Genomic DNA, 22,779 nt, shown 5'->3' on the forward strand with positions numbered 1-22,779 from the left:
AAAAGCGAGTTTACTCTGATTTGTACATCAGGCCACTGGCCGCTTCATCTTTCATAGTTTGAGTGGTAATATGAAGGCATACAACTTTCTAAAGATGAAAACTGTGTTGGTATTTAATTCATATCATATATTTTGTGGTGGTGAGAATTGTTGAGGTTGTCTAATTTCATTAAAAGGTGGAACTACTTCACAAACACAAAACTTGATCCTCTGTATGGAAAGCAAAGATTAAGATTTAGCTAACAATTCATTTTATCCAGATCACCAGAAAACTGTCAGATTATTGGAATATTATTGAGTAAAGTGATAATTGATGGAGATTCATGCTTTTTTTTAGCTGTGTTTCTGCGCATGTATTTCCCAGAAATCAGTCAAAGAGAGTGGACAGTGTGGAGCTAAATGTTTGGGAGTACTCTCTCTTATTTTTTGTCTACTCAGCCATGTTGTCTATTTCTACTACTATCTTCCCCAAGTCTTATTTCCAACAAATTGCTGCAGTTTATAAACGAAAATACCAGATTTTACCCTGCGAATACACAAAGTTTAGCAGTAAAACAGAATTAATTCTATATGTAACTACCTTGAATGTGACTGTAGATACTGTATATCACGGTCAAAAGCCTTATGTTGTGTTACAGAACTGCATGAAAGTTGGTGACAGTAGTAATATATTTACTGAGTTCACTTTCTACCCAAGTAAACTTTTGATCAAACTTATAAAATCCTCTGACCCTCTACTTGCCACTGCTAATTCTTTGACTTAATTAAAGGCTTTGTCTCGAGCATTAGCCACGTGTGGATCAGCCTGAAGATTCACCTCATTCCTGACAGAGGCATCTAGCTGCTCCATCCCCCAAACACCTGAAGACTCTGCCATTATATCAACCAGAGTTGAACAAAGGATCGCTCCCATTAATAAAGCAGATGAAAGTTTTAGATACTCCAGGGCTTTGTCATAATTATGTAATCCCCATTTATGTAATCCCCATTAATCTTATCAAACTAACTTTAAGAGCTTAGTTTCAAAGCTCTTCACAGACTTTCCGATAAATTAAAAACGGTTCATTTTCATAAACAAATGAGTTCATTCGGGTTGCAGATTTTGTTGCAGTTTTTCAAAATATATTAAACAAGATAAATATCACTCATCTGGTCTACATAGCTGTGGCTAGTTTTGTGTCTTTTGAATGTATTTTTAAATGGGTGGCACAGTTGTCTTCTGCTCTTTGAAAGCGCCCCGGAGCATCTTGTCAATTAGAGGACGATATGTTGTTAAATAAGTGCCTGAAATGGTGAACCCTTTTATAAAAACTCCTCGAGGCAGGAGCTTTGACCCTACTTTGTTCCCTTTCAACCAACAAAGAAGAAAGCTCCTTTCCCCTGTTAAATCCTCCTGGAATATTATGATATCCTGTCGTTTTAGAACTGGCCCTATATCCATGCAGAAAGGAAAAATTGTATTCTATTATAATATAGAGATTAAATCTTTAAACCAAAAACATACATTTCTGTCTTCCTTCTATCCTTTAAAACATGACTATAATTTAATAAAATGTTACTTTTGGATGATGGATATTTTATTTCAAATGGGACTTTCTGCACAGAGTCCTGTACATTGAAGCTGCTGTAATTAATATGTTTATATTATCTATGTGTAATGTAAAGAGTTGACAAATCTTACTGCAACTTTAATGTTTTGATTCACTCTCACAGCTCTCATTAGCCTTGTTTCCAGCAGCTGTTTTCAGTGACAAAGCTTTGATAAACATGCTGTGCGTAACCTTCCCAACATCAAACGGCAGGCAGCAAAGTTAGCAACTAGCTACTCTCGTACTTTAGCATTTAGCTGTTGAAGAGCCAAATATTTTCCTCAGGAGTCGGTGGAGAACAAACCAGAGCTAAATCTGACTTATATTAGCCAGGTGGCCAAAAACACAAAGTCCATGTCTCCTGGATGTGTAGATAAGCAACTGTTTGCTAACACATTAGCCAGAACAGAAGGAAATGGTATGTCAATGTTTACATCTTGTTGCGCAGGTTAATGCAGGTTTAAATATATGCTGAGAAGTTTAATAACGGGTGTATCTTTCTTTTTTGGCAGAGCATCAGAGCATCAGGTCTCGTCCTGCTGGAGGCCATCCTGTGTGGAGCTCTGCTTCTCTACTTTCCGGTAAGCCTGAGACACTCGCTAGTTTGTCTGTGTGTGTGTGTGTGTGTGTGTGTGCACTTGCAGGCTCGCATCCTTTCATGTGCTCACTGATAATCCTCGTGCCATGCTCCTTTGAGCGGAACACAAAAAAATCTTCTCCTTGACTGAAGGTTGGCATTCAGTGTGACCTTCAGTTCACACTGTCGCTCATTCATCGAAAACAGAATCAGAGCTCAGAACAAAGTTTCATATCTGCAGAGCGGCGGTACAGAGCAGCATTGTTTCCCTTGTCATTTAGTACGAACCTCAGTCCATAAATCATATTCTGGTGTTTTTTTTCGACAGCTGCACGGAGCTGTGATAAGCAGGGTTTTCACAGCCAAGGTGTGTGTGTGATAAAACGGGACCGGCAGACAAACATCCCAGGGCTTGTTGGTGACCCCCTGCTAACTGTACACAGAGCTGGCCAACGAACCCGGCAGCCTGTCAACACTACCATCTGTTGACCAGCTACTCACGCTGCTGCAGACAGACAGCGCTCATCCAGACCTTCACGCAGAATAAACTCCATCATATTTAAGTTGACCTTAACCTTTTAAGACTTTTTATTCTTAATTCACATTCTGGCCATTTTTGATCTGGGTCTTATTTTCCCAGTTTTTCCATCAAACAGGTCACTTAAATTAAATATGTATATATTCATTTTTAAGTCTGTGGTCTTAGAACTTTGGCTATTTTAGCCACACCCAGCCATTAACCTTTTAACACCCGTCCCCCAAGCTAAAGCGATTACTTGATTCATCGTGTACGTCATTCAAAAATGTCATCCGCTGGTTCCATCTTGTCAAATGTGAGTATTTGATGCTTTTCATTGGTATATATGATAGTAAACTAAATATCTTTGGGTTAAACAAACAATTTGAATATGTCACCTTGGGCTTTGTCAACATTTTATTGACAAAGCGATTGATTAATCAAGGAAATAATTGCCAAATTACCAATAATGGAAATAATTGTTAGTTGCATCCCCTATGATGAATTTGGACCTAAAGTTTTCATGGATTTATTACAAGGTTTCAGTTGTAACTCTACCGTGCATTGCACACGGATTATTTTTACAACATGGACCACAATGAGCAAAAATGACCACAATGAGTGAAAAGACAAGACTCTAATTGACCAATACATATGATACTTGTTTATGACTTTTCATATTAGCAGTTTTACATAATAATAGTATCCTGCAGGCAGAACAGTGGGTGGTAAAAGGTCAAAGTGTAAGTAGAGAAAGTATAAAAGTACTGGCCAAAGAGAGTGTATGTCTTATTATAGAGCAAACAATCAGTTTTCACTTAGACTTTTCACTTTCGGCATGGTTTCTGATTGTTTCCTTTGGCCCCATATTATTTTTTGGTGTTGCTAGTAGGGAATAAAAAGCTCATAAGTCTGAACTGAAAAGTCCTACTGGTTACTTTAAGCGTTATGTGAGACTCCTTCTTCATTTCATGCACCAATAAATTGGATGAATACGCCGTTAAATCCAGTTGTTATTATTATAATCTACATCAGCGAAAATCAATCAATGCAGTTTTGTATCAGTTAAAAAAAGTGACATTGTTTTTCTGAAGCACCTCATTATTCTTGCAGATGACCAGACTCTGTCCAACACCCACATACCATTGATTTACATGGATCTACCATCATGTCTTCCTCTTAGGTGCTCGGCATCGGCTAATTGCAATTTAGTTGCAATCATGTGGAGCTATATGCTTACCGAGGCAATGTAGGGTAAATGTAATTAAAGCCAACTGATTTAGAGCCAGCTAATCAATGCAATTTGCTGCGACAAGGTCCTGGAAAGTAATAATGTTTGAAATTTGCAGAGTGAAAGCAAGCTGGGAGTCAGGTTATTGGTTAGTGAATGAATGAATAGTAGATGATAATCCTGCATCCAGCTGGTGTAGTGATGGCAGCGAATGCTAAAAATAGATTGCTTATAAAAAGGTTCTATAAAGGGAACTTAACTTTGAAGCCTACTCTCCTTGTTTCTTTAAATGCAGTGAAATTCAGATTATTCTGTACTGTTGTGCCGAAACGGTCACTGCGAACACGACTTTGATAAAACATCTCAGCCCGATCATGTGAAAACAGCATCTTTCTGCGTGGCTCTGTGCAGCACGCTAGATTGATCTCCACCCTGATGCATTTCCATGTCTCCCCTGCGAATCCCACATGAGCCGCGGCTGCGAGGGTGAGACGCATCACTCCCAATCTAAATATAGATTCAGAAATATTCCGCCGCTGCTGCTGCTTCTATTTTAAATAATTCCACTGTTATTAAGCAGCAGGAGATACATCTCATCCTGCTCCCATGGCATTCGGCTTTGTGGAGTAATGCAACCCCCCCCCTCCTCTCTTTTTCTCTCCCGAGTGTGTCACATGCAATAACTTCAGCCCCCCTGCTTTGAAATGAAAGGGGAGGAACAGGGAGAGAGGCAAAATTATGGCAGTGCCAAAGCCGGCTATTTCCGTCTGGCTGTGGAGATGAGAGAGGGGGAGAGCGGACACGCATTTGTGATTCACAATGTGATCCCTGGATTAGCTTGCCAGCCCTGCGTTTGTCTCTTTGCAGCTTCTTATTGACGCTGCTGGGGAGGCTTAGATTGGAGTAAAGTAACAGAGTTTGGATTGCTATTGCTACTTGTTTTTTTGTTTTTTTTTGTCAGATGCCACCATCTCCTCCAGTCAAGCCAGCAATATATTCAGATGAGAGTAATGAATCAGAGGCGTCGCACCTGGCCTCAGAGTGTCAAAAGACTCTCTGATAGGTGCTTCACAGTGACGAGCCGAATGCAAAAAGCATGATTAATTAAACATGATTTTACTTGTCATAACACTATTTCTGCAGCTCATGTGTCACACAGTAGCTTGCAGAAGATAATAAATCATCAGTTCATCCTTTTTTCATCTCACAGTTTCACCTCTTCTCCTTGTCGGTTTGTCTTTTGTCACTAGGTTTCTTCATTTCTTCTCACTTTTCCTACCTTTCGGAAAGCCGACAATAACCAAGTTACTCAACTACAAGCAAACACGCCATATGAGTCTTATTTTCCCTTTGCTGCTTCCTCCACATCTGTGTGTGCAGCAGTGCAGGCTGCCCCAGAGACAGCACTAGTTCTCTCCCTGCATGTTGTGCCCTGTGAGACATGTCACGCCTCCTGCTCTGCTGCTTATGCATCCATAAATGTTAACGACATATGTAAAAGTGGTAATCTGCACGTTTGTATTTTTAATTTTTGTAACACCTTTTGTCTTTGTGCACTGACTTTCTCATAGATTCACCTCTGATAAAAACCAGTTTATGAGTTTCGTCTGTTCGGCTGTGTGTACTTGCAGAAATGCTTTTTTTTATGTTCCTAAGGACATGACATAGTCCAATATTGATCCTTAAGACAATCTTATGGATGTTAAATGAAACTGAACTACTTTAAAGTAGGGGTGTTGGGCAACAAGTCTTCCAGCAAATACATATTTTGTTAGCGCCTTTCTAAACAACCCTTATGAGTGTTTTGAAAACATGACGAAAACAGATTTATATGAAAGTTGTGGTTATTGTTTTATTAAAGAAACCAGCGTCAACTGCTGCTATCAAGGAGGATGAAACCGCAGTGTCCAATCACCCACCCTGACGTCCACGCTGAGAGGTTTAGCGGTTCTGTACATGTAGCAGCGTCATGCTACTTCCACACAAGAGGTCACTTGCACCTCAGCGCTTAGATCGTAGGTCATTTTTAGCATTGGAACAAATGACCTACACTGTTGTTTTTCTGATGAGGACAGTCTCTATGTGATGGTACTGACCCGGCAAATTTAGACCTACTTGAAATGATGAGAGGACTCTGAGATGGATTACATCACTCCACTTTCCGCTGTTAACTCAATCCTTTTGATGGGGCAGAGGAGAGCGTCATGGGTGTCCTGCTCAAGAAAAACTTTTGTGGCTTTCAAACCAGTGACCTTTGGGTACTATTCCCTTGACCCTCGTTTCTAGTCTCTCCACCTGTCCAATCTCATCATTGTCTTGGTGCCAAGCTGGGCCGAGGTGCCACCTCAGCCCAACTCAGGGCTTTGCGATGCATGGCAGGCAGGCAGGGAGGGCTTCACAGCACATCAGGGGGCTAATGAGAAACAGTATGGCCAGGGGATAATGTATCCTGACCTGACAGGCCATGAAACACAGTCTGCCAGCCACTTCTCTCCCTTGCTTTGCTCTGCCTTCCATCCAAGCTGTTCTGACACTTTCATTCTGACTTAAGTGAATCTGGAGGGTTGCTTTTGCATTTCGAGCCCTCCCTTCATACCCTGCTTCCCTTCTTCCTTCTGCAAAGTGCTGTAGAGTCTCCCTAAACATATGATCGCTAAGTTGAAGTTGAGGATGCACTGCTGCAGCTGGAGTGTTCCTTCTATCTACATGAGCAGAGAGAGAGAGAGAAAGTATGAGAGACTGGAAAAAGAAAGATAGCATCACCACACGTAGACAGGCTATTCCCTCTCTGATACGTCCCTTTGCGCCCAAGCAAGATGGGAATATCTCTCAGGATCTAACTGGTGATGAGGAGGGAAGGGAATAGTGGGAGGCGAGCGCCAGCCAGATCTGGTCTTGACTGTGCAGAGGCCGAGCTGGATGTAATTTACACTCGGCCCACCTCAGGGAGCAGCGGGAGGAGAAGAAACCATTACCTCCCTCCAGAAAGCTGCCCTTCCCGTGTGGCAGTGAGTGTCGGCTTTCATATAAAAATGGATCCATTGCTATTACAACACCCCACCTCTCCTACTGCTCCCACCTCCCACCGGTGCCTCCTCCCACTCTCTCATACTGAAGGTGTTTTGTAGATTAGAAAAAAAAAAAGAAGAAGAGACGGAGAATGAGCAGGAGATGATGACCAGAGAAAGCGGGGCATGGGCGGACCGGATGGCTGTCACGATTTCATGTCAAAACATTAAAAGTAGCGCGAGAGCTTTGTTGTGACAGAATGATTCCCGAGGCTGCACCATCCCATTCTCTACTCAGATGGAGACAGACACACTAAATGGCTGAAAGTCATTTTTCTCCCCTTTTAGCTGGTAGCAGTTTCCAAAGAAACTGTGATAACAAAAGGATGAAATTCAGCACCGTCTGTTCTTTTGACCGGAACTGGCTAACGTTTTCGGTCATTTCTAAATCTAAAAACTGATGTGTTTGTACTGCATCATTGACACATAGACTGATGTATGATGTTTTGTTTTGGCATTTTCATTTCAGTGAGTGCTCCATTAGTGTGAGGTTGCTCTTCTAGCCGTCATAGCTGCCAACTCTAATAATAATTCAGCATTCAAACGATGATTTTAAATTTCTACTTGGTCTAACAGAAACATTATTCAAAGGCATTTAAACCATTTGAGTAACACTATCAAGTGACAATATGATAAAAATGTATGTACATATAATATGTTAAAAAGTTGATGTAAGTTACTTTAAGGTATAATCTCCCTATTAAAAACATTTATTAAGTAGCAGTTCACCTGTAGATTGCTCAACATCTACAGACCAAAGTTAAGCAGAGAGAATGAGAGTATATAGGAAAACAGACCACAGTCTGGTATTTTTACTCTCTACTGAGTGAGGTAAACTCATTTCACGGCATTGAGGGAGAGGTCTGGCATCCTATGTGATCGATACCCTGTGGGACCCTGACCTTCACGGGAAAAGGGGATCAATCCCTGAAGCTTTCACCCTCTGCATCGACCCCCCCTGCACACACACATTTGCATTTTTATTGTCTACAGATTACAAGTTAATTACAAACTGCTGCTTTTTGCTGCTCTTATGCTAACTGCATTAGTCTAATAAAAGAATCCACCCACTTTCTTTTTTTTAAGTGTTATTTGTTGAATATCTCCTGTTTGCCCGACAGCGAGAGCTAATTATCTAAAGCGGTCTAGCACAAAATTATTTGTTTATGCTCTGTGGTGCATCCAGTTGGGCACCATATTTTGGTTGTGGGTGTGTTTCCATTCTCACATGAAGCCTTTGGGGAGTGCAGAGTGCCAGAGTTTGTGTTTTCATGACATTAAAGTTAGGCGCTAACACTAGCTGTGTTTATATCTTTGGGGTAAACCCGGCTACTGTCTGTACTTCTGTTAATGTCATGTTTGAGGTCTCAGTGTCCTTCAAACAAACTAGATTGTACAAGTTTTGTCCTCTCACGTCTAAAGGGAAAACTGTTTGTGGCCACTATCAAAGGCAGTGGTGGTAATGGCACACACCTTCGGACAGTCGCCCCTCAAAGGCATTCATGGTGTTGGACACATGGAAAGTGACAGAAGTAGTTGTGTGAATAATGAGAAAATGAGCAAGCAATGGTATGTATCATAGCTGGTTTGTGATATTTAAGCACTTGTTTTATGTCCCAAGGTGGTTACTGTATGAGATGTGAAGTTTTTGTTTTGTGTGAGCTCATCAAACTTGCTTTATTCAGCTATGTAACATCATTCTCAGCAACATTTTTTTTAAATTATGGCCAACTTAGTTAAGCTGTAGTGTAAGAGGTAATGGTGCAACAGAGCAAAGTTTTGAGTTTAGTATGAAACTAACATGATCTTCTGATCAGTCCTCCGTTCAGCTGGTGCAACAGGCTGCTGCCCTCCTCTGTCTCCTCAGTGTTTCTACAGAATAAAAGTTAACAAAAAGGAGAGGAGAGTGTCCACACTCTTTTCAAAATGGACAGAATGAACAGATAACAAAAGTGCGCTGAACACAGAGGTAGCAAACATCACAACAGCTCCCTGGAAAGCCGCTGCTCACACCACAGCTGGCTGGCTTGCGTCACCATCGTATCAACAGGGACAGTCTCCAGCGGGTAACCAACCCACTGAATCTCTGTGTGGAGCCAGCTGGTGGGTGCTGAAATGAGAGATGATTAGGAATGAAAGATAACTGCAAATTAAGTGACTGAGTGTTGATTGAATGAGTAAGTGGGTGAGCGTGTGAATCTTGCTCTTGTTATGTTTGTCTGTTCTTTTAGGCTCCCATCAATCCTCATTTTACTAGTGTTCTTTGTTAGATGTAACAGATAAATGACACAATAAATAGATGGATCACGCATGTTAACAATGTAAATCTACTGGGATGTCGACTATATATAGTATGTGTCTGTGTTTTAGGCTGACAGTCTTGATTTGTCTTAAATATCTGAGGAAAGAAACATCTCAGTGAAAAATATAGGTTATAGCTGAGACGTCTTCTCTTTCTGTCTTGGGTGTAATATGTTTGTTGGTGGCGCATTGTTGTTGTTGTCAGAGAGGCTGCCCTTTATGCACACCCATCACAGGTTCAAGCCCCCAACATGTTCCCATCAACAGCCATCACGTCCTGTCATCGTCCGAAAACAAAACGCTGATCACCCACCTGCTTAGTCACTGTCCTACAAGTCAGTCTTGATAAGAGCGACGCGAAGCCCCCTGACATGTGTTGTAACATCTGCTGTCAGGTTAATATCTCTTTCACAACAGACCATGTGCATCTAATAAAAGTCAACATCAACTAATGCATTATGCAAGGCCAGCTAATAGAAGTTACAATGAGGTGGAGAGAAACTTTTTTGAGGATGTAGTTTGTGGTGCTGTTGAATTGCATTGATATTAAAATGGCAGGTGTTTCTATTATTTTGTCCACCTCATTTATATCAATAAGGGTCAGCTAAATATCAGAAATACCTTTCTGTATTAAAACGGTTTCAACAAAAACTGAACACTATAATCTTCATGACGGTAATATTTATTGCAGGACTGTTGCAGTAGACTGCATTCGTTTTAGTTAGATGTACCTAATAAACTGGCAACTGTAAGGCACTATGTAAACACATCCTGTTAATTGTTGGAAACTGTTTTACTTACTACATGTATTTGCCTTCTTACTGAGAGTTAGATGAAAAGATTGATGCCACTCTCATATCTCTACGGTAACTATAAAGCTACAGCCAGCAGCCGGCTAGCTTAGCTTAACATAAAGACTGTCCAAAGGTAACATAATCCACCGACCCACACTGTTAAAGCTCACTTATTAACACTTTGGCCAGAGCCAGGCTGGCTGTTTCCCCCTTTTTCCATTCTTTATGTTAAGCTAAGCTAACTGCCTAGGCTTCAGCTAATTATTCCTTTAAAGACTACATTGCTTAGCATCGTTTCTGCAAACGCCTGGTATAAATTTCCTCTCTTTAATGAATAGTAAGGAACTGGTTTGGTGGGGAAAAAGTTCTGGGTCTTGAAAGAAAGATAAGCAATGGAGGAGTGCTTCTGTCAGCCAGTTAGCCACCGTGCGCTCCTCCAAATGTGCCATAGTGCACTTCCACAACTTAAAAAAGTTTCACCCGCCTATGGAAGCTAAATGTTACTCTCCTCAGGTGCGCGTCTGTAGAACACACTGTTCTGTTTTGTAGTTTGCGCATGACAAGACTTTGTTTTGGAGGGCAGATGCAGAACCAGGTCGTGTTAAGTCAGGTGTCTGGGGAGCCGGGAGACCAGGTCGGCAGATGAGCATCATCATCAGGGCAGACATCCAGCTGGGACGTGTTCACCTGCCTGCCTGAAACCAAAATATAACCCAAAATATTTTCTAACAATGTCCTCAGTACCAGTCATGAAATCCCTGCTGTTTGAGCAGAGGGATAAAATAACTTTAAATAACTTTATTTTTTAAAAGATACAAATCTGATATTGTCGAAACGTAGAATAATAAGCTAATTTAAAATGTTGAGGGCTGCTGGATTTTGGCAACACTCACTCAGCATTTCCAGAAGCATTTACTCATGCTGTATGAGACGAGACAAACGGGGGGGAGGCAGGCTGAAGAGTAGTAAGTGTGGTGATAATTGTCTCCTCGATATTGATGTCCATTAGATAGGTATACATCACCCTGATCCTCTGCACATGCACACACGTTAACGAACAACACCCGATCCCTTTCCTTTCCCACAGCGCTGAATCTAAGATTCCCAGCACTTAGCATTGATTATTAATGGCAGGTTTGAAAAGAAAAGGGGCGCAGAATCTGATCTTACTCTTTATGCACGCTGGCGTTAAGAGAAACCTGTCAGGTTCAGGTTCAGGGCCAGCGTCTTCCCAGAAACCCGACTGATGGAAAGTGCATGGCTTGTGTAATGAATTTCTGCTCAGCATTGTGTGGTCTGAGGGTCATGGCAGTGTTTGGGGACAATGACTGCTCTTACTTTTGCCCTAAAATGAGTATTGACATTGGTCGGAGCATCAATGAGGACACTGGGGGATGAGGATATACCTTGTTGTATCAGATGAACTGGGGAGAGTTGAGACTCCAGGGGGAGAGGATTGTTGGTTTTGTGTTGCAGTGAGTACAGGAACTAGAATATGAGCCTCATCATATTCTGCAATACTTTCTGAATATCCTCTTCATGGGAAAAAAAATAAAGCTCATCAGAAACTTCAGTGGGTGGTTTAAGCTGCATGGAAACCAAGCACATTTCTGTCACCTGTCCAAAAAGGTAAACACTCCAGTTTGAATAAGTGGCACCTAATCACAGCACAGAGGCTGCCTGAAAATGTGTTTTTCTCTAAGTGAGCTGCTGTGTAGTTTGTCAGAAGTGACACTGTGTCATTGATATGGGTGTAACAGGGTTTCTCGACAATTTCTCGTCCCATAATTCTCATTTCAGCGCTTTCTGAAGTTGTTGTTATGTGTCAAGTTGTCATGTAAATCTGAGTATGATATTCTTTTGTGTTGTGCTGTCAAGAAGTTTTAAAGATACAGTACCGTTCAAAAGTTTGGACTCGCCTGCCACAGAAGCTTGACTCGGCACAGTGAGATGGCTGAGAGGACTCTGTGTTTTATAATGTAAATAATACATTTTGGATCTTAATTATATTGTTTCTGTCTGTGTTAAAATAGGCATTATTGAAGGAAAGAAGAAGAAAAACATCAATTTAACTTTCTGTGAAACAAAGAGACAGATGTTGACATATGATTGCAAGCAGTAACTCATGCTTGGAAAGCTTAAAGCTTAATATAACAACTGTACAACAAATACATATTTTGACCTAATGATGGCGCTAGAGGGAAAGTCAGATCGGATCACCCCTTCATAGAAATCTGTCCAATATTTATCGGTGCTGGTGTGGCTAAAAACCAGTATACATGGAAATCTCCCATGCTTTTCAAGCGACCCTATGTGGACTTCAAGACGCAGATGTAATTAGTAATGTAGAAAGTCTGCTAACAATATTTGGTCCAAGGAGCACATCCCAGGAAAAGAGACAGAAGTGATGCTGCTTGAAAACAAGGAATTCTGACAAAAAGTCAAATTGTCCTGATGTCAAAATGGTTTGTTGTGTGATGCTAACTTACAAAACTTTGTTTAATAATAACCAACTTTGCTGTCACAGTCTGGCTTATTGTTGGCGAATGTGAACCTTAAATCTAAAATGTTTCCGTTGTGGTTTTGACCAGTGAGAAGGAACACTCGGGGAGATCGCACCATTAAAAGAGAAGCTCAAACTGCTAAATGTGTTAGAAAGTTTTTTCATGACGACTCATTCAGATCAGTTGGAGTCGGCCCCCTCTGGGGAGCGACGCTGCTGATAACACCTCCCCGTCTCTGTCTCATCACAAACAACACCAGGCTGAAACTGGCACGTGATAGAGATCCAGCAGCTATTTTGTAGTTTATCTTAAAAGGAGTCATGAGCTGTATTCTCCCCTGGTGCACTTTTACTCATCTTCCTGTGCCCTCGTCGGTCCCTCTGGACCTAAATGTGCGTCAGCAAGTTGCTCAGCACCAGCCCGGCCTGCCATCTCTTTATCGTCTGCTGTGCCTCTCCTCTCTTTTAAAAGAAGCACTCGTTGTTGTTTGGATATTTTCTTAAACCTCACTGGTGAGTTTTAGTGTCTATCGATAGCCTAAAATGTATTTTAGAGGCTTCTCCATGCAGCCTAGAGTACGATTCAACATGAAACACCCCGTATATGCGCTCAAGATTTACAACCAAGCACTCATCTATTCGTTATTTGCTCTGTGCCACATTCCCTTTGCAAAGCTGAGTCAACTGGAGCAAGCTTTGTTTGAGTCAGAAGTTTCTGTGTTTGGTCGGCCAGCCTCTGTGAGCAGATGAGGATGTGGGCCACCCTTTCTCCCGTGGGGTCCTCTGTGTCCCTTGACTGACTCAAACCTAGTGAGCAAAAATATCCACATGCCTGCGTCTTCTCCGCGGCCTGAGGGAACATAATAATGCCTCGGCTAATCCGATTAACATTAACAATCCCACAGGGGAAATCGCTGCACATCTGCAACGGACAGATAGTTATGTTGCCTCAGATGTTTGTTTCTTCCTTTTGGTGTGTGTGTTTGTTTTGGTGCTTTTTATGTCTTTGGAAGACCATCAGTGTGTTTTTGTCGGCTTAGATTGGCACCATTTCAGTGTGTCTGTAGGTCTTTGTAGCAAACATGGGTGGATGCCCTCCTCCTTGTCTCAAGGGCGAGCTTTGCATGATGTTAGCAGGCTCAGATTGATTAGTTTTTTTGAGTGATGCCAAGAATGGTTATAAAACGACACTGCACATCACTGTTCTGTCTTGTTTTAACTATTATGGCCAAATCAATTCATGAACTTTCTCTTTGATATACAAAGTATTAATTTCTTGAGAAAACTAGGCTTTTACCACATTAATATTAGCAATAGCTGTGGTGATAGCAGTACCGGTGGCAGTATCAGTAGTACTACTCATAGTAATTACTGTAAATATTGTAAAATGTGTCTTTCTGAGCCTTTCATCCATTAAATCTTACATCTGAGACATCGTACTGCACACTGTACATGCCCAAATTCTTAATTGCTGTATTATGCAATGATTGCACATGAAGGACTTGTTTACTTGTCCAACTTGAAAGGATATCACAGCATTGGTGGCACCATTGCAATGTGTTTAAAGCAGACAAGCAGTGAGGTGTAAGTTAATGTGAGAGTGCAGCTCATCATGTGCACATTAGGTGTCTTTGACAGATTCTCTAAACTTAGACCCTGGCAGTTGGGTTCAGATGATGTACAACTCCACCACATGTTTATACTTGACATACAGCACCGCATTTAGTGACTGTTGATTATAATTCCTTAAATATTGGGGATCAATAGACAATTAAGGTTTGACTTTTATAAACAGAGTAAAAGATAGGGCTGGGCAATAAACCATATTCATTGAAGTGAATCTAAATTTACTCTCATACATACATTGTCTGAATCACATATAGTTAAACAGAGAATAACCACGACAACCAATGACGTGTAGCCAAACATTCAAAAGTCTAGTCCTGAATCTATAAAATCTAGAACTGGTCCTAAGTCAGAGAGACATAAAAAGTAAGGAAAGGAAATGACACGTATTAAAAAGAAATGCTAATAATTACATTTGACATTATCAAGAAATCATCCAGCCCTGTGAGATAAGAAACTTCAGGAACTTCAGTTTGGTGCGAGTCTCCTTCGTCAGCATTTCACTCTTCTTATTAGAAGTTGTAACTTGAAACCACATCATGCCTCTGACTCAACCCAGCTGCAACTTAGAGCTGCAGGAGTTTGTACCTTTTTCAGCATAGTTGGCTAAAGTGTGAGTTGAACTCTGGCCAGAAACCAGCAGTGTTATCACCCTCCCTTCTTGAATAAGACGGGGTTGGTGTCATGTTTGAATATACTGTCCTTGGACTGGAAACTTAAAAAGCGTAAGGTTTAGTTTTTGTCCCAAGTTGATACTTCAAACGACCAGCTTGAAGTATGGCCAACAATAACTGGCACTGCAGAGCAATTAAAAATGGAAGAGGTCTGCTTACTTGTCTGGAGCTTTTCAGGCTGAAGAAGACCATGTGACAGGGAGTAAAGCCCTGGAAAAAAGCTCTTAAGTAGACCTTGTGTTGGGATTGTTTTGTCAAATACTTATTTCCAAGGTTATGCTTGATTTTACAACATTTAATATTCCCTTTGATAGTTTGACAGTGGCACAAAAAGTTATTTAGGGGTTTGAGCAACAATCAGACAGAAACTTCTCACGACTTTGTATTTAGAGCGTCCATCATTATCAAGTTGTGAAACACTCACAGTTGGATGGCTCTCTTACTTATTTCTTACTTATGTTATGTTATGTTATTTAAGGCCTCTTCTGTCCTCTTGCAGGTTGGGATTCTCTATTTCCAGCCCAGCGTTTTCCGCTGCATCCTGCTGCGATGGGTTCGACTGCTGGGTTTTGCTACCGTCTACGGGACACTGACTCTTAAGCTGTACAGGTAATACACACACGTTACACACACGTCTACACAAAAAAACATTTGTCCAACATCATTATCCATCCCAGGAAATGCCTATCGGATTACGCTGACCTCTCTAAGTGCAATTACACTGTGTCTAACATCTTAATTCCTTGTAAACGTAACAGCCTTATGAAGTGTTGAGGCAGCGTGTTTTTCGGCTAATTCGTCACCAGACTACACATGTTTATGGGTGGATTCACTGCCTCATTAAGTGGAAGAGGGAAAAGCCAAGTAAAAGTAATTAAGAAAACACGGGGTGCTTTGGCCCCAAATGATCTCCACATATATAACGTAGTATTGAACGACGGTTGGCAAGAGACAAATGCGTGCGAGATCAGAGGAAGGGAAAGGACTGCTGGGGGATACAGGCAGGGAGAGACTAGAGGGGGGGGTGATCCAGCACTGAATAGCTGATAATGAGACAGGGGGTCTGCTGTATTTAAAGTAATACACATGAAATTGTTCATCTGTGGGGCTTTTTGTCAGGTGAATCTGTCAAAAAGGCCTAATGAAGATGCTGATTAAGACGATGTGGCTAACGCGAGCAGGAGCCGGGTAAACCCTTAGAGGTGCAAGTTAACATATTGCACAGATCAATTTTTGATGGGGGGCTCATTAGTGGGGAGCGCAGTGGACACTTCATCAATGTGCGTGAAGGGCAGAGCCTAAGAATAGCGATGGCTGGTGGTCATGTGTTTGAGCGCAGTTTAATTCCAGTTACACAGTCTTTGTGTCTGTCTGTGACTTTAAAGCTCGTGTAGAAATGTTGTGAAGAATGAGCGGGAAACTGCTGCTGTGATGCATCACATCAAAACTGAAGGACAACACATCCTTAGATATTTCAGCTCTTTTGAAAAACAGCTATAGGACATGTATCGTGTTTTTGTAGGCTTACTTTTCTGTTGTGAATCACTGGTTAAAAGTAGACAATCTGACATCACTGTAAGATATTTGCCTTTTTATCTTTTTAAAATATGCAGATGAATGTTTGAATGTTATTGCCTTTACAAAATCACCCATATGAGTTTTGTCTGATCTTGATCCAGAACTTGTCAATCATTCATGTGGCCATTTTCTGATGTGCCACTTCTATATTTAAGCTTTTTTTATTTTTTTTTTAGGGCAAAGAAATGTACTCGGTTAAGAAAGATTGTAGTCACGGTGCCCAAAGAAGAACCACGTGGTTAAAGTTATGGGATATGGATGTACTGATCAAATACGCCTGATCGGTGTCAGCGCCATTTTGGACCTAATTAAACGGATCGGATTTTGGACATGATGTGATCGATCCTCATTAAATAGAGTTCCTTTGTCATAAAATTCAGTGTTTTTTGGTTTCTGTCCAATTCATTCAATCACGACAGATAGCGGACCCATTTTGTACCACATAATCTACCAATTAGCTTCACACAGTGAGGTTAACAGATTTGGGGAAAAGGCACTGGTATGGGACTCGGTACTTGATTGAGGTACTGGTTTTGCAGCACTAATAACAACGTCACACTACCTTCTCCTTTACTTATGAGACACAGGTCATTACTTGATGGGTCATTTTAAGGGTTTGGACAAACTACCAATGCTGTTGTTCTACTGGTGAGGACTAAGACAAGAAGGTTTCAGACAGGTTCGGGGAAAGAGGGTGATGTCGTCTTTACTGCTCGAAATGATTCTGCCATAATCTACAATAATTGTATTTTGTAATGTTCCTAAAGTGAGTTTCTCATCTCCCCCACAGGGTCCTGAAGGTGTTCCTGTCCCGTACAGCCCAGAGGATCCCCTATATGACCAGCTGGCGAGTGTTGCGTCTGCTGGGCATCATCCTGCTCATCGTCTGCTGGTTCCTGGTGGCTTGGACATCTGCCGTCTGTCAGAACCCGGACAGGAAGTTGGCTCTCATCGACGTGGGCTACACGCCCGACGGGCTGCAGTTCAGCATGTGCCTGCTGGATCGCTGGGACTACATGATGGCTGTCGGTAAGCCCTGCTACTGCCCTCTGCCTCCATAGGGTGTTGTGAATAGATTTATAAACACTGAACTCTGTGTGTGTGTGTGTGTGTGTGTGTGAGAGAGAAAACATGGGTTATTTGAGGTATTCATGGCATGAAATCAAGAAGTAATTTGTTAGGCGTGATAGTATTTGGAGTTCAAAGAGAGTGAGAGAGACAAGAAAAGAGTGAGTGAGTGAGGAGAAGTTGGCGATGCTCTGACCCAAAAGTAGACATTAATCCTCTCCACCGGCGCTACACTTTTGGATGTTTTCCTGTGTTGTGCGTGGAGGTGAGGGCAAGCAGCAGCAGATAAAGACAGATGAGAAATCAAAGACGCTCGGTGGGGAGCAGCATCACGCGTTGAGGAAATCTGCATGCTTTTTTGCGCCTGCTGACTCAGGCTTCATGAGAGAGAACCACGGTCCTTTTTGACTTCTGGGAAAACAGATGGACCCCCAGCGGAGCCTACATGCTGTGATACTGTATACTGGAGGCGCATTTTCATTCTGCTTATTAGGAGGTAAAAATAGGCTGGTAATAGGGAGGTGCGAGTCAGCTCTGACGTCATACAGGTCATAAATTACACACACACATCCGCACCTGCATACGCTCGCAGTCAGTGGTCTAATGGTAAAACATTTCACATGCAAAAAGCTAGTTTCAATCCAGTGAGGATTTATTGTTTAGCCCAGGTATGCACAACAAAACTGCAGTTTCAGCATTGCAAAGATATATTCATTTAATCTAAAATGTCCCAAAAAATTCCATTTAATTATATTTCTGTCATGTTCGTGCTGACTGCACTGTTGGACTTTTGGTTTATGTGCTGTAAAAACTTCCTTTTGGTTTATAGATTAGCAATAAGCCGTTATTAAGAACTGTTGGGTTGCCATGTTGTGAAAAATCGCTTTGGCTGGTGGTCATCCTCCTCAAGAGTCTTACATTCTAATTAATACATGTTCAAAGGTTTCATACTTTCTGATAAACTATCTGCAAAATAATTTTGTCAAAAGTGTTCCTGTATTGGGCATTTTGCCTTTATTGGAAAGGTGACACAAAAGGAAAGGAAAAGGAAACAAAAGACCTATTTCTTGAAAAAGGTTCAGTTGGAAACGGGTTGAAATATTCTTCCTACACTATCAGATTGTTGTGCTTTTTATAAAGAATAGAAGGTTTTAGGGCTCAAATATAACCAGAAATGGCTTGACAAGGTGAAGATGTGTTTGCAGTGTTCACATCATTAGCTGGTCGCTTTTTAGGTTGATGCTTGTAGGTGTTATCAGTCTCCCTGTATCTGAATCTCCCTATATCCTGAAGCACTGATTTGCCCCTCATTCATTGTAGACATTTTGACCTTCACAAGCCCTCACACAACCCTAGCAAATAACACTTGAGTGGCCAATTGCATCTAATGCTCACTGTTGTTGCTGTTGTGAGGAATACATGTGATTCACTCTGACCTGACAGCCCCACAGTTCAAGCAGACAACACAATAAATGTCAAAATAATGGCAACAGGTTTTCATGGAAAAAGCAGCGTGTTTATTGTTGTTGAGTTGGCTACCAAGGAGACGGGTTGCCACGGAGGTGCACGGGGATTCATTCATTGTCCAGAGAATACAACCACAGCTGTTGCAAATGAATTTGATAGCTTCTGTTTAAAAGGGCATTTTCCTGTATAACTGTGTCGTACAACAGTTTGCAGCAGCTCCGTGAAAGCACTGAACTGTCCTGTGTGTTCACTGTGTTCGCCACTTCTTTCTCCTTCTTGCTTCACAGCTGAGTTCCTCTTCCTGCTGTGGGCAGTGTACTTGTGTTACGCCGTGAGGACGGTGCCTTCGGCGTTCCACGAGCCTCGCTACATGGCCATCGCTGTTCACAACGAACTTGTCCTGACGGCGATATTCTATGTCATCAGGTAACAACTCCTCCTCCCAGTCACCTGAAGTCCTGAGTGGGTATATGATGGGTTTGTTGTTCTGCCTTCGACATGTTTGAATAGTCTGTGTGCTATACTTACTCTCTATTTTTGTCTAATTTGCATGGATTGACTCTTTAAACTCAGACAATCATAGGAACATCTCATATATGTATATATATATATATATATAAATATATCAATTCCTGGTACTATCTTAATAGTCCTGGTGCAGTAACCCCCGCCCATCCAGGGCTCCAACAAGAATAAAACAAACGTAATTGCCAAGAAAAACATCTTCTCCAACATGCAGATGCTGTCACTTAGATTCACAACATGTTCCACATTTACTGGCTCCATATTTAATATCATAGTCTTTGATTGCCCTCCGCTGTTGTCATTCTGACGTTTATGTCCTCCAGTAGATTGTCTCATTTCCATCACATATAGGCTACCGCATGAGGCTCAACCCCTCTGTTCATCTGGGAGTTGTTTTTTATTGTAGTGAAATCAGCCCTCTCCCTCCAGTGTACATGTCAAATAGCTGCACCGTGCAGTTTATAAATGAGACGTTTCAGCTGACACCGCCACAGCTTTTCCTAGCTGGAGTCCCCCTAATTGAGAGCTCAGCTCCATCACATTATTTACTAATGAACCATGTCAGAATGATTTATGTTTTTTTAAAGACAGTATAAATAGCTTGAATTGTTGGCAGCCATATTCCAGTTATAAATTAACATCCATAACCAATAAATTGTGTATCATTGATGTATAGCTTGATAGTTTCTTGGAAGAAATCAGAGTTTTTAACAGTTTTGATTGTATTTGAACATCTGGCTCTTTGTGATTACTTTGCCAAGGCCTTTAATCTGCCTTTTCAGCCTTGTTGTGAGGATTTTCTCTGCAGAAAATGGCCAGACGAGACCATTAATAAATTGGAAAGTTGCCTGGTGTGGCTAGTTATTCTGACCGGCTGCCACCAGAGACCACAGTGTCATTTGGGGCTTGTTAGAGGCACCCGTCCATTTGTGTTACCCACAGAACCTGCTATGTGATCCCACAGTGACCAGTTAAAGCTCAGGCTTCCTCGTTCGCTCTGATAGTCATCAGGTTTTAGCCAGGTCCAGGTGTGAACGGGGAGCTGAGAGAAAATGAAGGGAATGTAATAGGGGGAGGTCCAAGTGTGAGTGATGGGGAGTGTTTCAGTGAGATGCTGCAGGCTGAGAGGAGACAGCACGCCAAGGTTATTAAATCCTCATCTGCACAGAAACTCCTCACAAAACATGAATGAGGGAAGACTTCAAAGCTTTGGGACATTTCATATGCTGGACCTTTGCCTTCATTCATGCCTCTAAGCTATTACCACAGTAACTGTTCGTTAATTAGCCATTTGCCAACTTCAACAACGTAATGAGCCTGCTGGTGACATTTGCTTGGATAGAGGCTCTCTAGTGGTTGAATTAGCATCTGACATACCTTCATATCCTTAGTGTGCATGAGGTCTCACTGTGCTGAAAGCCTGTTAGTTCTTTATGCATAAAAGGCTGGAGCTGCTCCTCGCTCTGCTATTGTTTCTGCCAGTAATTATCTCGTTTTGCACCAACTGCTGAGCCACAGTCAGCCCAGTGTATTACAGTCTGATGTATAAATAGGCCGAATCTTGTGACCAGATCAAGGTCACTCCCCTTTATTGTGAATCCAATTGAAAGAATGAGGAAAATATTGTGTCCTTGCTGGCAGAAGGATCACCCGAGTGGAACATTATATGAGGCAGTGGAATTGACGCCTAGACAGACAGTGTATAAATCTACTTTGGCTGGAAACACATTAAGTCTGCTGGTCTGTGTCTCTCTGGGCTCCATCTGTACCTAAGAGGTTTACTGCAGACAGAGCAGTGTGTGTGAATATCACAGCATAATTTAGACATACTTCACTGCATTTACTGTATGCACATTTGGAATTTGACAATCAGCTATCATAAAGACATTTACGATGTGTTTATTAACAAAACTCTTTTACTGGAAGAAGATTGTGAAGATGAGCAGCTTGATTAATGACTATATTATTATTATTATTATTATTATTATATATACTGTAGTATAACCGATAGTAATGCTATCTGCAGCCAGTGTAATCATACTAGATTAAACTAGGTTCAATTTATCTCACTTTCCTGGTTCTCATGTCCGGTAAATCTTTCCTCCTTGTTTTCTCTTACATCCTGACAGGTTCACTCTTGCTCCGGAGCTCCATCCAGACTGGATGCTGCTACTGTTCTTCACCCACACCCACTTAACTGTAACAGTAACATTAGGCCTACTACTCATCCCTAAGGTAAACTTCTCACGTCATGTTTCGCAGTTTACTGTACTTGACTAAATGAAAAGCAAAAAACATTTAATTGTTGTATTCTTACTTTCAATTTCATGCGTTAATATTTAGATATAGATAAACATGGGAACTGTAGTTTAGTTTGATTTTTTTGACAATTCAAAAGTTATAAAATATTATTTAATGTGCAACAACATTGGCAGATATAGAAATTTACAGCAGTACTGCACTGTATAATCTGATTTCAATAACTTCACCATTGTTGCTCAAGAAATTAGATTGAAACAGCACCAATTTTGTTCTATGCCACTCCACCAGTTCCTGTTTGCCGGCACCCACATGAGAGATGATATAGCCTCTGAGGCCTATGAGGACGAGCTGGACATGGGTCGATCTGGGTCGTATCTCAATAGCAGCATCACATCAGCGTGGAGTGAACACAGTCTGGATCCTGAGGACATTCGGGTAAGCTGTGTTTCCCTTTAAACCTTTCATTCTCCATTGTATAACCTGGTGAAATCTTTTTAATCCCCCAAAAATACTGAGCCATGGCAGTTTTTTATTGCAGACACCAGACGAAATGGGCCATCTCAGTTCTATTAATGGCTGTGGCGTAAGGTCTTGCGAAAGTCTTTGGGAAAAACGTACCAACGTGAGCAGAGATTTCTGTTTGTCTGTTAGAGCTGAAGAAGTCTCTCTACCAAAAGATTTGGGCAAGCCTATTTACCAGAGGGAGTGATCTTATGATGACATCCTGCTACTTGAGAGCATTCATTGTATCGGATGGGCATAGAGACAGAAATACGATAAATTCAAGACCTGAGCTTAGAGGCTGTTTCAGACCTAACATTAAAACACACTCCGTTTTCTTATTTGATGCTGTCCGAGACTGTCCTGTCTTTGCTTTTTTTCAGCACGCATGTGATATTCCGTAGTGCATCATTTAACAGCCGTTTGTAGTCACGTGTCATGAATTTGTACTGCATGATCTCTGTGCAGTAGAATGTCTGCTTTTTTTGTAACAGTGTT

At 41.4% G+C, this 22,779-nt stretch overlaps 1 protein-coding gene across 1 annotated transcript in view; it reads left to right on the plus strand.

Annotated features, from left to right (window-relative positions):
- Nucleotides 1-22,779, plus strand: part of gpr158a (G protein-coupled receptor 158a) — a 59,257-nt gene that overhangs the window by 34,483 nt on the left and 1,995 nt on the right. The window contains exons 5-11 of the mRNA XM_070928290.1: nucleotides 2,102-2,170; nucleotides 15,380-15,489; nucleotides 17,249-17,487; nucleotides 19,281-19,419; nucleotides 21,648-21,753; nucleotides 22,069-22,215; nucleotides 22,319-22,402. Of these exons, the coding sequence (XP_070784391.1) occupies nucleotides 2,102-2,170; nucleotides 15,380-15,489; nucleotides 17,249-17,487; nucleotides 19,281-19,419; nucleotides 21,648-21,753; nucleotides 22,069-22,215; nucleotides 22,319-22,402 (894 nt within the window). The remainder of the gene's footprint in view (nucleotides 1-2,101; nucleotides 2,171-15,379; nucleotides 15,490-17,248; nucleotides 17,488-19,280; nucleotides 19,420-21,647; nucleotides 21,754-22,068; nucleotides 22,216-22,318; nucleotides 22,403-22,779) is intronic.

Source organism: Enoplosus armatus, chromosome 21 (genome assembly GCF_043641665.1).
Source record: "Enoplosus armatus isolate fEnoArm2 chromosome 21, fEnoArm2.hap1, whole genome shotgun sequence".
Classification (NCBI taxonomy): domain Eukaryota; kingdom Metazoa; phylum Chordata; class Actinopteri; order Centrarchiformes; family Enoplosidae; genus Enoplosus; species Enoplosus armatus.